This window comes from Geotrypetes seraphini, chromosome 2, assembly GCF_902459505.1.
Source record: "Geotrypetes seraphini chromosome 2, aGeoSer1.1, whole genome shotgun sequence".
In the NCBI taxonomy this organism is placed as follows: domain Eukaryota; kingdom Metazoa; phylum Chordata; class Amphibia; order Gymnophiona; family Dermophiidae; genus Geotrypetes; species Geotrypetes seraphini.
This window is the reverse complement of record NC_047085.1, coordinates 207,775,086-207,788,289: the sequence shown is the minus strand read 5'-3', so window position 1 is coordinate 207,788,289 and position 13,204 is coordinate 207,775,086. Positions and strand designations below refer to the sequence as shown.

At 45.3% G+C, this 13,204-nt stretch overlaps 1 protein-coding gene across 1 annotated transcript in view; it reads right to left on the bottom strand.

Annotated features, from left to right (window-relative positions):
• Positions 1-4,587, bottom strand: part of LOC117355774 (enoyl-CoA delta isomerase 2, mitochondrial-like) — a 128,248-nt gene extending 123,661 nt beyond the window's left edge. Inside the window, exon 1 of the mRNA XM_033934794.1 lies at positions 4,384-4,587. Within this exon, the coding sequence (XP_033790685.1) occupies positions 4,384-4,505 (122 nt within the window). The 5' untranslated portion in view covers positions 4,506-4,587. The remainder of the gene's footprint in view (positions 1-4,383) is intronic.
• Between the last annotated feature and the right edge of the window lie 8,617 nt (positions 4,588-13,204).

The window sequence follows — 13,204 nt, the reverse complement described above, 5'->3', positions numbered from 1 at the left end:
CATCAAAGGGGAAAAGAACCACAACGACGGCACTCAACTTCAAAAAAGGAAATTATGATGCCATGAGAAAAATGGTGGGAAAGAAGCTCAAAGGCAACATAGGGAAGACGGAATCCATAGAAAAAGCCTGGACCTTATTCAAGGAGACTGTGCACGAAGCACAAAGCATATGCATCCCCAAGTTCAGAAAAGGGTGCAAAAAAAATAGAACAAAAAACCCAGTGTGGATAACAAGTGCAGTGAAGCAGGCGATAAGCGACAAGAAAGCATCGTTCAGAAAATGGAAAAAAGACCAAACAGAGGAGAACCAAAAAGGGCACAAAGAACACCAGAAAGAGTGTCACCGAGTGGTTAGAAAAGCAAAAAGAGAATACGAAGAGAGACTGGCAAAGGAAGCAACAAACTTCAAGTCGTTCTTCAGATACGTCAAGGGGAAGCAACCGGCGAGAGAAGAAGTGGGACCATTGGACGATGGAGACAGAAAGGGAGTTGTAAAAGAAGAGAAAGAGATAGCTGACAGGTTAAATGAGTTCTTCACGTCAGTCTTCACGATGGAGAATATAACCACCATTCCGGAACCCGAGGAGATCGTAATAGGAGACCAAGACGATAAGCTGGTCGATTTAGAGGTAAGCCAAGAGGATATACTCAAGCAGATTGACAGACTAAAGAGCGACAAATCGCCGGGTCCGGATGGCATTCACCCAAGGGTACTCAAGGAACTAAAAGACGTAATAGCGGAGCCACTTCGACAGATATGCAACCTATCCTTAAAAAACCGGAGAGATCCCGGAGGATTGGAAAATAGCAAATGTCACGCCCATCTTCAAGAAGGGCGCAAGGGGGGACCCGGGAAACTACAGGCCGGTGAGCCTGACCTCAGTCCCGGGAAAGATGATGGAGGCACTGATTAAAGACAGCATCTGTGAGCACATCGAAAAAAATGGGCAGCTAAAACCGAGTCAACATGGCTTCTGTAAGGGTAGGTCATGCCTCACAAACTTATTGTACTTCTTTGAGGGAGTGAACAGCCAGGTGGATAAAGGGGAATCTATAGACATCATTTACCTTGACTTCCAAAAAGCCTTCGACAAGGTGCCACACGAGAGACTGCTTAAAAAGATATGGAACCACGGGGTACAAGGGGAGGTCCACCGATGGATCAAAAACTGGCTGGCAAACAGGAAGCAGAGGGTTGGCGTAAAGGGCCACTACTCAGACTGGAAAGGGGTCACGAGCGGAGTTCCGCAGGGGTCGGTGCTGGGACCGCTCTTGTTCAATATCTACATAAATGACCTAGAGGCGGGAACTAAGTGTGAAGTCATTAAATTTGCAGATGACACCAAACTATACAGCAGGGCTCAAACCAAGGAAGACTGCGAGGATCTCCAAAAGGATCTAACGCAGCTGGAAAAGTGGGCCGAAAAGTGGCAGATGAGCTTCAACGTGGGGAAATGCAAGGTCATGCACGTGGGGAAAAAGAACCCGATGTTCACATACAAAATGGGGGGAACACCACTAGGTGTTAGTAACCTGGAGAGAGACCTGGGAGTGATGGTAGACGCAACACTGAAGGCATCGGCGCAATGCGCCACAGCCTCTAGGAAAGCAAACAGAATTCTGGGTATCATTAAGAAGGGTATTACGACCAGGACGAAGGAAGTCATCATGCCGCTGTATCGTGCAATGGTACGGCCGCATCTGGAGTACTGTGTCCAGTACTGGTCGCCGTACCTCAAGAAAGACATGGCGGTACTTGAGGGAGTACAAAGAAGAGCAACCAAACTGATAAAGGGAATGGAAAATCTCCCATATACCGACAGATTGAAGCAGTAGGGACTTTTCTCCCTGGAAAAGCGAAGACTTAGAGGAGACATGGTAGAAACCTTCAAGATCCTGAAGGGCATAGAAAAAGTAGACAGGGACAGATTTTTCAAATTAAGGGGCACCACAAGCACAAGGGGGCATTGGGAGAAATTGAAAGGGGACAGGTTTAGAACAAACGCTAGGAAGTTCTTTTTCACTCAGAGGGTGGTGGACACATGGAACGCGCTTCCAGAGGCTGTTGTAGACAAGAAAACATTAAATGGTTTCAAAGAAGGTTTGGATAGATTCCTAGAAGAAAAAGGGATTGAGGGGTATAGATAGGTATAGACCATTGCTCAGGCAATGGGCCTGATGGGCCGCCGCGGGAGCAGCGCAGGATGGACCGCTGAGCAGGACCGCTGAGCAGGATGGACCTATGGTCTGCCTCAGCGGAGGCAACTTCTTATGTTCTTAAGTGGGGATGGGCGGACCCGCTATGCCTAAGGCCTGATTGGTCCAGGCTTCTAGAGCCTGGGCCAATCAGGCCTTAGGCTTCGGCGGGAAGGGGCGAGCCCGCCTCATTTCGATGAGGCGGGCTTACCGGCTAGACGGGCAAGAACCATCTGGCCTGAAGAACAGGTTAGTTTGGAGGTTGTTAGCGCCGGGGGGGAGGGGTGCCGTCTTCGGGCAGGAGGGATTGGACACTCTCCTGCCAGCGATCGGTAGTGTCGGTGTGGGAGGGAGATCGGTAATGTTGGGGGGGGGGGGCGGTTGGTAGTGTCAGTGGGGGCATCCGATCGGGCAGGCCGCCGCCCGCTATACTTATAGCGGCAGAGAGATCCCTTGCCGCGATAAGTATAGCGGCTGCGTCTACTTACAATGTAGACCAGCATTTTGCTGGCCTACATTTTAAGGTGTCTTCCTCTACTAGGGAGACGCGTAGGGCCACCTAGGTTCGCCTAAGGCCCTTAGGCGTCTTGTGGGGCTCCCTAGGCTCCCGGAGGCGCCTATCGGGCCTGCCTGGGGAGCATTTTTTTAAAAAAACGTGCATCCCGATTGGCTGATTAGACAGCTGTAGGACACCTACAGCTGCCTAAAATCGGGACGCACTTTTGGAGAATCAGGGCCTATCTGTCTACAGTGGGTAGGAGGTTATTTGCTGAGAAATTCAAACAGTATGTTACAAGGTGTTTAAACTAGAATGTGGGGGCAACAAAGGGAAGCGGATAGAATCAAAAAGTCACCCCCAGAAAATGCAACAGCAGTGGGAAAGCTAATGCTAACACCATCATCAACAGAGGGGAAGGAGAGAGTAAGCAAAACACTATACAGAAGATACCAATAAAACATTGGTAGGAAGAGATGAGTATGAATGCTCATAGTTTATTAAAGCTAATAAAATTCAGGATATGCAAGCCTTGATGTTAGAAGCTGAATTAGATATTGTTGCTATCACAGACATAATTTTGAATACTATCGGGCCCAATGGACTTAAAAAAATTGAATGGTGCGCGTTCTAACTTTTTTCTATTTTTTTGTTTTTGATTTTTGTGAATTTTAGATCTCCTAGAGCAGGGGTAGGGAACTCCAGTCCTCGAGAGCCGTATTCCAGTCGGGTTTTCAAGATTTTCCCAATGAATATTGTCACACCTGCCCAGCTCCTGTTCACAGCAGCGAGCTGGAACACTGTGACTGATCCTGTCCATACTTGTACCCTTTAACCAGGGTACCCTTCAGGCCTTCTTAGGCGTCTGCCTAAGGTATAATATCAGATTCCCTGACATTACCAAAAGAAAAACAGGCAAGGGAAAAGAAACTCACACACACCTCAAAATCCAGTATAGTAGAATAATCAAACAAAGGTTTTATTATGTTCACTGGTTGCATTGAACAAAAGGAAAAATGCTTCAGCTTAACAGACCTCAAAACAAGCACTCAAAACTATGAGGCAAAACACAAGCTGTTCAAACAGAGCAAAACTTTCAAAGAAATCCAGTGTCCAGGTTTTTGGGTGTGTCTCATCTTAACCTATCGTTCCACAGACGCTGGACTTTGTTAGCACATCTATAAACAGTCCTGTTCACCAGAGTAGTTTGGATTTAGTAACTTTCACTAAGCTGCTTCAGCTCCAGCAGCTGGGTCATTTCACAGGCATGAAAAAATTCAGAACAGAAACACACTTTAAACCACAACTGGGCAACAAGAAACCTGGCCAGCATGTCACCTGGTTTTCACAGCCTAACGTGGCTTAACACATACTGTAGCTCTATAAACCGTATTCTCTTATTTAGCACAGAATTCACAAGGTCCGTGCAGGCTCTCAGCACAGCTCCTCGCTGTGCCTTTCAAGTAATTAATTATGCACAGTTGTGAGGAAAGACGCTCTCGGCTCAGCTTTGCTGCTAGCAGAGAGAACAAAAAAATGCCAAAACATTTGCTAGCTTTACAACTAAAGCTTTCAAGCAGCAATTAACAGTTCATTGTCAGCAGGGAGAGAACTACAACTCCCCTTTAAACTATCACTGGCATAACTGGTAGCTTCACTACTGTGGACACAGGCAATACACATCCCCTTACTGCTTATCAATGTCCATGGACACCTCCTCCGGTCCTACCAGACTCTCCTGGATTTCCATGGGTTCCCCTGGGGTTCCTTCCTCACTCCCTGGGTCAGCAGTAAGCTCTTCTGTGTCCAACATTTGCCAGTCTTGGTTCAGCTCCTCAGCATTCCGTTGAGGAGAAGAGGGTTCTCCACCGAGCACACCCTGAAGCCTCCTTGGCTCACCCTCCTCCCTCTCAGCTGCTCTGTTTTAACCCCCTCTAATTCACCCCTCCCTGCTACAGAGTGAGAAGGGAGAGAAAACTCTCTGCAGCTGTGCCTGTCTCAGTCACAGCTTTCTGTGCTGAGACTGGCCTTCTGGGAGCTGTAGTTTCTTAGCTCCTGGGATAGTCCAAGTGAAGTCAGCTTTTCATATTCTGCAGGGCCAACCTGACCAGCTCTCTTGCCTCGGGGACTACCTACCTTCTTCACCACTGTGTCAAAGCTAGGGATAGCGCTAGATTTGTCACAATATGCATATTCATTGGGGAAATCCTGAAAACCTGACTGGAATACGGCTCTCGAGGACTGGAGTTCCCTATCCCTGTCCTAGAGCGTGGCTTCCGGTGGAAGTGACTTCATGAGCCACGGAGCTATAACCTGGGCGCCATAGTGAAGCCAAATTGTGAACGACATAGGAGAGAACAGGAGTTTCCCTGAAGCAGCCACTCCGTGAAACAAGAGCCTTGTTGGATATTAAGACCTGTTCCTTATCTTCGCTTTAAGTGCTGAGCATGCTACAGCAGGAAGATCAACGTACATGACCGCGATCCTGGTTTTGATGACATCTGTGAAGATAAGTGATACTTTGTCTCTGGTTCTTTTTCCTTTCCCTGTGCACAGTGGTGGGATATGGTTCCGTTTTGAAAGATTACATTTTTGAGTAATAGTAGCATTTTTTTTGCCCATGATACATAATAAGAACGGCTAAAAAAAGTCATTGGGTTGCCGTCTGCATATGAAATAGAGTTGAGGCTTTTTTCTCCATTTGAATGAAATGGTTTGTCAGCAGGCATTCCCACCACTTGGCTAATAACATTTTTTACTGATTTATTTGATATATGATTCCCACGCGTGGGATGTAACCATACTGGGCTATAATCTTTTTAGAAAGGATAAAGATGGCAGAAGGGGTGGAGGAGTGGCGCAATATGTAAAAAATAATATTAAAGCAGCTGAAATACAGGGGTCCTTGGGAACAGAGGAAGCATCAGAAAATAGGGAGGCTAACAAACTATTTAACACAATAACAATAGGTGATTTCAACTATGTCGTCTGAAGTTTTCTGTGTTTGTGTTCTGTACATGAATGGTCTTGTTATTTTGTCTGTGATGCAGGAAGATTCAACCCCTGATGCAGCATAGCGAAATGGAGATTTCCCCATCAGGTATAACTGGCTGCGGTGGTTGGGTGGGGCAGCACACAATGGAGGTGATTTGAAGATAGCCTGGACACTGTTTTGCAGCTAAGTTTGAAGTTTTGCTTTTTCTGCTACAAGTTTTTGTTGAAACCGTTTGAGACATTGTGGATGTGCAGTTTTTTTCACACAAACATTTATAAATCTAGTCTGGCGTGCCTTTTTGTATAAGGGTGGCTTCTCTTTGGGCTGTTACAGTGCCTAGATTTTTCTACCGTTGAATACCAATCACACTTTTGTAAGTGATTTCATTCTCTTTCTTTTCTATTAAGTGGAGTTTTTTTTAATCAAATGAAGCTCAACAGAGGTTTTTTTTCTCCACTTTTCATTCTTCTTTTTTATGTGAGCAGTGTATGTGAGAGTGTGTGTGTTTGTGTAATGGGTAGGCCTTTCAGCATTATAAGGGGCCCCATGTTGTTCCATATAGGGCATATTTTTGATTGAGTATGATTTCAACTACCCAATATTGACTGGATAAATGTAATATTAGGGCATTTTAAGGAGATAAAATTCCTTGATGAAATCAAGGACTTCTTGATGGAGCAGCTGGTTAAGGAACCGATAAGAGTCAAACCAATTCTAGACCTAGTTCATAGTGGAGCACATGAATTGGTGCGGGAGGTAATGGTGCTGGGGCCGCTAGATAACAGTGATCATAACATGATCAGATTTGACATAATCCCTGGAATAAGTTCACACAGGAAATACAATAGCATTTAACTTAAAAAAAAAGAGAGAGACTAAAATAACACTAGTGTTTAAGCCTGTTACATTAACAGGTGCTAGAATATATGTCTGTTTGTCTTTCTTTCTTTCTTTCTGTCTCTCTCCCTGCCCGTCTATTTCTTCCTTTCTGTCTTTCCCTGCCGCTGTCTCTCTTTCTTTCTTTCTATCTCTCTCCCTCCTGCTGTCTGTCTGTCTTTCTATCTCTCTCCCTCCTTGGCCCCCTATCTGTCTGTCTTTCTTTCTGTCTCTCTCCCTGGCCACCGCTGTCTGTCTGTCTTTCTGTCTCTCTCCCTGGCCACCGCTGTCTGTCTGTCTTTCTGTCTCTCTCCCTGTCCGCTGTCTTTCTGTGTGTCTGTCTTTCGCTCTCATGCACTGAGATGCTTCAGCTCCAGCCCCCTTTTCTCACCTACCCTTAAATCACTCCTTTTGCCTCTTCCCCAGCCTGAACAACCGCCAACCACAGTCCGGATGCTGAGTATCGGTATGCCTGCTTCCTTTATTTTTGTGCTCTCCTTGGTTCTGTTAGACAGAGTGAGGGCGAGAGGGGGGAGTCACCACTGTGGTCACCGCCTCCGTGCGTCCGTGCTTAAGGTGCCTCCGCATGCGCAGTAGAAGGAGCCAGCGTCGCCAAGGGAGGGTGATGGAGAAACTGCTGCTGGCTCCTTCTACAGCACCTGTGTGACATGGAAGCACAGATCATGGAGGCAGGGATCACACAGTTTGAAGTGCGCATGCGCAGTTGATACGCTGTGATCCCTGCCTCAGTGATCCTTAGCTCCGTGGCAGAGACATGGTATAGTACTACAGCATGTAGCGTGTGCACCATGTGCACTCGTGCGGCCTGTGGCAATTTGCAGCGCATGCGGCACTTTCCTCACCTTCCTCCAGGCTGCCAGAACACCTCTTCTTCCATATCTGACACCGGCTGACTTCATGCCGCTGCCAGGATGCCTCTTCTTCTCACTCCCGGACCAGCAGCGGCAGCAGCTATGGTCTCCTCAAGCAGCCGCGGAACATTTACTAGGCTGGCCCACTTCGATATTGTGAGTCAGGCCAGCCTAGCAAAAGGCCTGAGGCTGCACAGCCTAGCAGATGCTAGACAGGGAGAGCAGGTATGGAAAAAAATTTACTACAAGGCTATTGCTGCACAGGGGGAGCAGGGAAGGGGTGCTGCTGGACAGTGGGGAGGTAAAAGGAAGGGATAAGGGCTACTGTTGGACAGGGGGAGCAGGGAAAGGGTGCTGCTGGACACGGGGGAGGTAAAAGAAAGGGAGAAGGACTACTGCTGGACAGGAGGAGCAGGCAAGGGGTGGACAGCCGAGGAGAGAGACAGAAAGAAAGACAGACAGCGGCCAAGAAGAGAGAAAGACAGACAGACACATCTATTCTAGTATCCATTAATGTAACGGGCTTAAAGACTAGTTATGATGAGGAGAATGGTAAAAAAGAAACTAAGGGCTAGATGCACTAAAGTCAGTCGGTAATACCAACTGGATCGCTGTTGTCCGATTCTCTGACCGATTCTGGATGAGCGATTGATGCACTAACAAGTTTGTATGCAAATGATTTGCACAGAGGTGCAAATCATGTGCATACAAACCCGACTGATCAATCACTCAGTGAGTAATTGACGCATGCACAGAGTCCTAACAGCAGTGACAGGGGAAGCAGCCTCCTGTCACTACTTTTAGAGCTTCTTTTGTTTAATGGTACAGATGTCGATGAAGCCGTCCGCGCAATGTGCAGCGGCAGCAAAAAGAGCAAACAGAATGCTAGGAATGATTAAGAAGGGGATCGCAAACAGATCAGAGAAGGTTTTCATGCCGCTGTACCAGGCCATGGTACGCCCTCACTTGGAATACTGCGTCAGCACTGGTCGCCGTACATGAAGAAGGACACAGTGCTACTCAAAAGGGTCCAGAGAAGAGCGACCAAAATGGTAAAGGGGCTGGAGGAGTTGCCATATAGTGAGAGATTAGAGAAACTGGGCCTCTTCTCCCTTGAAAAGAGGAGACTGAGAGGGGACATGATTGAAACATTCAAGATAATGAAGGGAAAAGACTTAGTAGATAAAGACAGGTTGTTCACCCTCTCCAAGGTAGAAGGCACTCTCTAAAGTTAAAAGGGGATAGATTCCGTACAAACGTAAGGAAGTTCTTCTTCACCCAGAGAGTAGTAGAAAACTGGAACGCTCTTCCGGAGGCTGTTATAGGGGAAAACACCCTCCAGGGATTCAAGATAAAGTTAGATAAGCTCGTGCTGAATCAGAAGTACGCAGGTAAGGCTAGTTTCAGTTAGGGCACTGGTCTGACCTAAGGGCCGCCATGGGAGTGGACTGCTGGGCATGATGGATCACTTGTAACCCAGCAGCAGCAATTCTTATGTTCACACGTAGGGATTGATAACAGTTGTTAGCATATTCTGGTGTGGTTTTGCCACAGAATATTTTGCAATTTAATTCAAAAGCAAGGATTAAAAAATGCAATAAAAATTAGATAGGGAGGTGGGGGGAGGAACAAATGATTAAAAGTCACTGGAATTGACGAAGTGGATTCTGAAATAGCTGTGTGCTATAAGAGGCCCCATGATCCTTTTTCCCAAATTAAACTTCTCAGGCTCCTTTTACGAAGCCGCGTCAGCGGCTTTATCGCATGCAACTTTTTAGCGTGCACTAACCCCCGTGCTAGCTGAAAAACTACTGCCTGCTCAAGAGCGCAGCTGGCAAATTAGTGCGCAATATTATGCGCGTTAAATAGAGCCCCTGATGTTCCTCTCCTGGTTAGTGTTAGTTTTCAATTTTTTTTTAACCCTAGTATACGGGATATTGAAATATGATTTTGAATAATTATATTTGAAATCACTTTGGTGTGAAGAGAAAGTGTTTTTTTTGCATAACATGGAGTGATTTCACCCATTATGAAGAAGTGAAGTGATAAATACTACCTTATTTCCTTTTTTGCTGATACGTATTTTATAGGGTAGGTGTGAAGTATGTTAGATATTTTTTTATCTACCAACATAAGGTAACACAGTTAGCAACAGGCTAGACCAGGAGTGTCAAAGTTCCTCTTCGAGGGCCGCAATCCAGTCGGGTTTTCAGGATTTCCCCAATGAATATGCACCATTACCTCCCGCACCAATTCATGTGCTCCACTATGAACTAGGTCTAGAATACAATGAAAGCATACAATGAAAGCAGTGCATGCAAATAGATCTCATGCATATTCATTGGGGAAATCCTGAAAACCTGAGGAGGGACTTTGACACCCCTGGGTTAGACCTGTTGTTTTTCCCGATAGTAAAACCCATGGGTTTTTTGGTTTTTGTTTTTTTTTGCATAGCCAAGTGATGTTAGTGCATCAATCACTTGGCTACTTTGCATGGGGTTTTAGCTAATTTGCATGGCTGGATCAGAAAATGGGCGATCGAGGGGAAAAACAAGCAGTGAGTCGTTTTGTGCATCGGGTCAGTAAAAGCAATCGTTAATGCTGTGAAACAGGTTTAGCGACAATTGCTGACTTTAGTGCATCCAGCCCTTAGAGAAGCAGTTGCAAAGGTCAAGAATTTACATCAGGCGTGGATGTTATTCAAAAATACCATCATGGAAGCCCAGACTAGATATATTCCATGTATTAAAAAAGGAAGAAGGCCAAACGGCAGTTGGTGTGGTTAACAAGTGAGGTGAAGGAAGCTAAAAGAGAATTCTTTAGAAAGTAGAAGAAGGATCTGATTGAAAATAATTGTAAATAGTACAAGGAATGGCAAGTTAAATGCAAGTCACAAATAAGGAAGGCAAAGAGAGAACTTGAAAAAAAGATTGTGCTGGAAGCAAAACCACACAGTAAAGACTTTTTTTTTTTGGTATATTAAAAGCAAGAAGCCAGGAAGAAAATCAGTTGGACCACTAGATGACCAAGGGATAAAAGAGTCTTTCAGGGAAGACAAGGCCATATCGGAGAGATTAAATGAATTCTTTGCTTTGATCTTCACCAAGGAAAATGTGGGCGCTTACTGGTGCCAGAAATAGTATTCAATTATGATGAATCAGAGAAACTCAAACAAATCTCTTTAATGCTGGAAGACATAATGGGTCAATTTGACAAACTGAACAGTAGCAAATGACTGGGACCAGATAGTATACATTAGAGAATGACACGGTGGCGGTTTACCTGCGGCTACTGCTTTTAGCCGCGGGTAACCCGCCAAAAACGGGGAATGAAAATTAGCAGCCTCTGCGGGGACGGGGACAAGGCCATCACCGCCCCATGGAGTGGTGAATGGTCTTGTCACCGCAGTGAGGCATAAAGGATTGTGCGGTCCCCGAAGCCCCCACCCGCCCGCCGGCTCGATCATTTAACCAGCTTCCTCTCTCCACCTCACCTTAGTTTGCTGGCTTTCTTTTTCGGCGACTGGAACGCTTTCAAAAGAGCCGCGCATGCGCGGCTGCTCAGTATTCAATCTTCTGCTCTGACCCAACCGGAAACAGGAAGTTGCAGCAGAGCAGAAGATTGAACTTTGAGCAGCCGCGCATGCGCGGCTCTTTGAAAGCGTGCCAGTCGCCGAAAAAGAAAGCCGGCAAACTTAGGAGAGCTGGAGAGAGGAAGCTGGTTAAACGATTGAGCCGGCATGCGGGTGGGGGCTGCGGGGACCGCGTGTTCCGGCTCACACAAGGAAGGAGGGGGTGAAAGGGAAAAGTTTATCTTCCTTGGAAATGTGGAAGGCAGAGTGGGGAGAAAACGCTGGAAGGGAAGAAGAAGACAGATGCCAGACTATGGGGGATCGTAGGGAAGAAGATGAGTGTTAGACCAATTGGAGGGGGGGTGAAGGGAGAGGCACAGTAACAGCAAATGGAAGACACAGAGAGAAGACACAGAGTGGATGGAAGGAATTGAATGAGAAGATGTGGAAAGCAGAAACCAGACAACAAAGGTAGAAAAAAAAATTATATTTATTTATTTATTTTTTGCTTTAGGATAAAGTAGTATATTAGTTGTGTTGATAAAAATTTATAAACAAAACCCTGCCAGCTGAACATCTCTTTCTCTGGTTCAGCAGCAGGAACTTTGATTTATAAGAAAGGAATAAGCTAAATATTGCAGTACTAAGGCTTATATGGATGCTGCGGGGACGGTGACGGGGCGGTGAATGGGATGGCAGTGGTGGTGACGGGGCGGTGAAGGGAACGGCGGTGATGGGGCGGTGCAGAGGATGGTGGGCCGGGGACGGTGCAGTGACAGGGACAGATTTTTTCCCCGTGTCATTCTCTAGTATACATCCCAGAGTGCTGATAGAAGTGATAAATGAACTTGCAGAGCTATTCTTTGTAATTTGTAATTTTTCTTTAAAATCCAGCATCGTGGCCAATGTGACACTGATTTTTTAAAAGGGTTCCAGAGGTGATTCGGAAAGTTATAGACTGGTGAGTCTGAGGTTGGTGCCCAGCAAAATGGTAGAGACTATTAAGAACAAATTTACAAAACATATACATAAACACGGATTAATGAGAGGGAAAGCCAACAAGGATATAGTCGAGGGAAATCTTGGCTCACCAATCTACTGCATTTCTTTGAAAGGGTGAATGAACATGTGGATAAAGGTTAGCGGGCTAATATTGTGTATTTTAAATGATAAAATAGGCTTCCAGAACCAGCCTGATTAGCGCACCAATGCTGATCCACAAATTCACACTTGCTCTGAAGAAAAAGTAATTTTGTGCCTGTTCCCTAGATATGGACAGTGTGCATTTTAGAAAATATATGCACATGTGCTGCTTAGTTCTGCCTAAACTATGTCTATATGCAGATCATGTAAATGTAGATGCCCACTGGGGAACTGGGTTTGATTCACACTGCAACCTTAAGGTTAGTGCGGTGGGCTGGGGATCTGGGTTTGATTCCTATTGCAGCTCCTTGTGACCCTTGGGCAAGTCCACTGTCCCAGGTACATAACTTAGGGCTTCTTTTACAAAGCCATGCTATTGGCTGCTATGTGGCAAACATTCCAATTGGAGTGATTACGGTACCTCAGCAGCAGCCGATAGCATAGCTTTGTAAAAGGGGTTGGAGGTTGGGGGTAAGACTGGGAGCCCACTAGGGACAGAAAAAGCACCTGCTTATAGTATATGTAAACCGCTTTGACTGTACACACAGAAAGGCGATATATCAAATCCATGACACTTTACTTCCATGCATATGAGGGCATGCAATTTTATAAAAGCTTTTTTTGTATGTAAAACAGGCTATAAGTGCAGAAAAAGCTTTATAAAATTACAATGGGGTAAATTTATAAAGCTTTTCTATATGCAAATCCTATTTTATATATAGAAATTGGCTCTTTTAAAATTTCTGAATAGGCATACATGTGTAAAAATTTGGTACATCACAACATTATGCTTACTTTTACTCAGTCTATACCTAGGCACTCCCAGAGCAGAGGTAAATTTGGGCAAGAGGGTCTCTTGGGAATAGTTCTGCTAGTCTATTCTATAAAACCACATAAGTGCCTAATTTCCTTTTATATAATGGGCATTTTAAAAATTTCTTAGTGTCAAGTTTCAAGTTTTATTAAAATTTTGATTCAATCACAATATCATGATTTCAAAGCGATTTACAAATAAAAGTAAGGGTCCATATTATTTAAAATACATTGGAGACCAA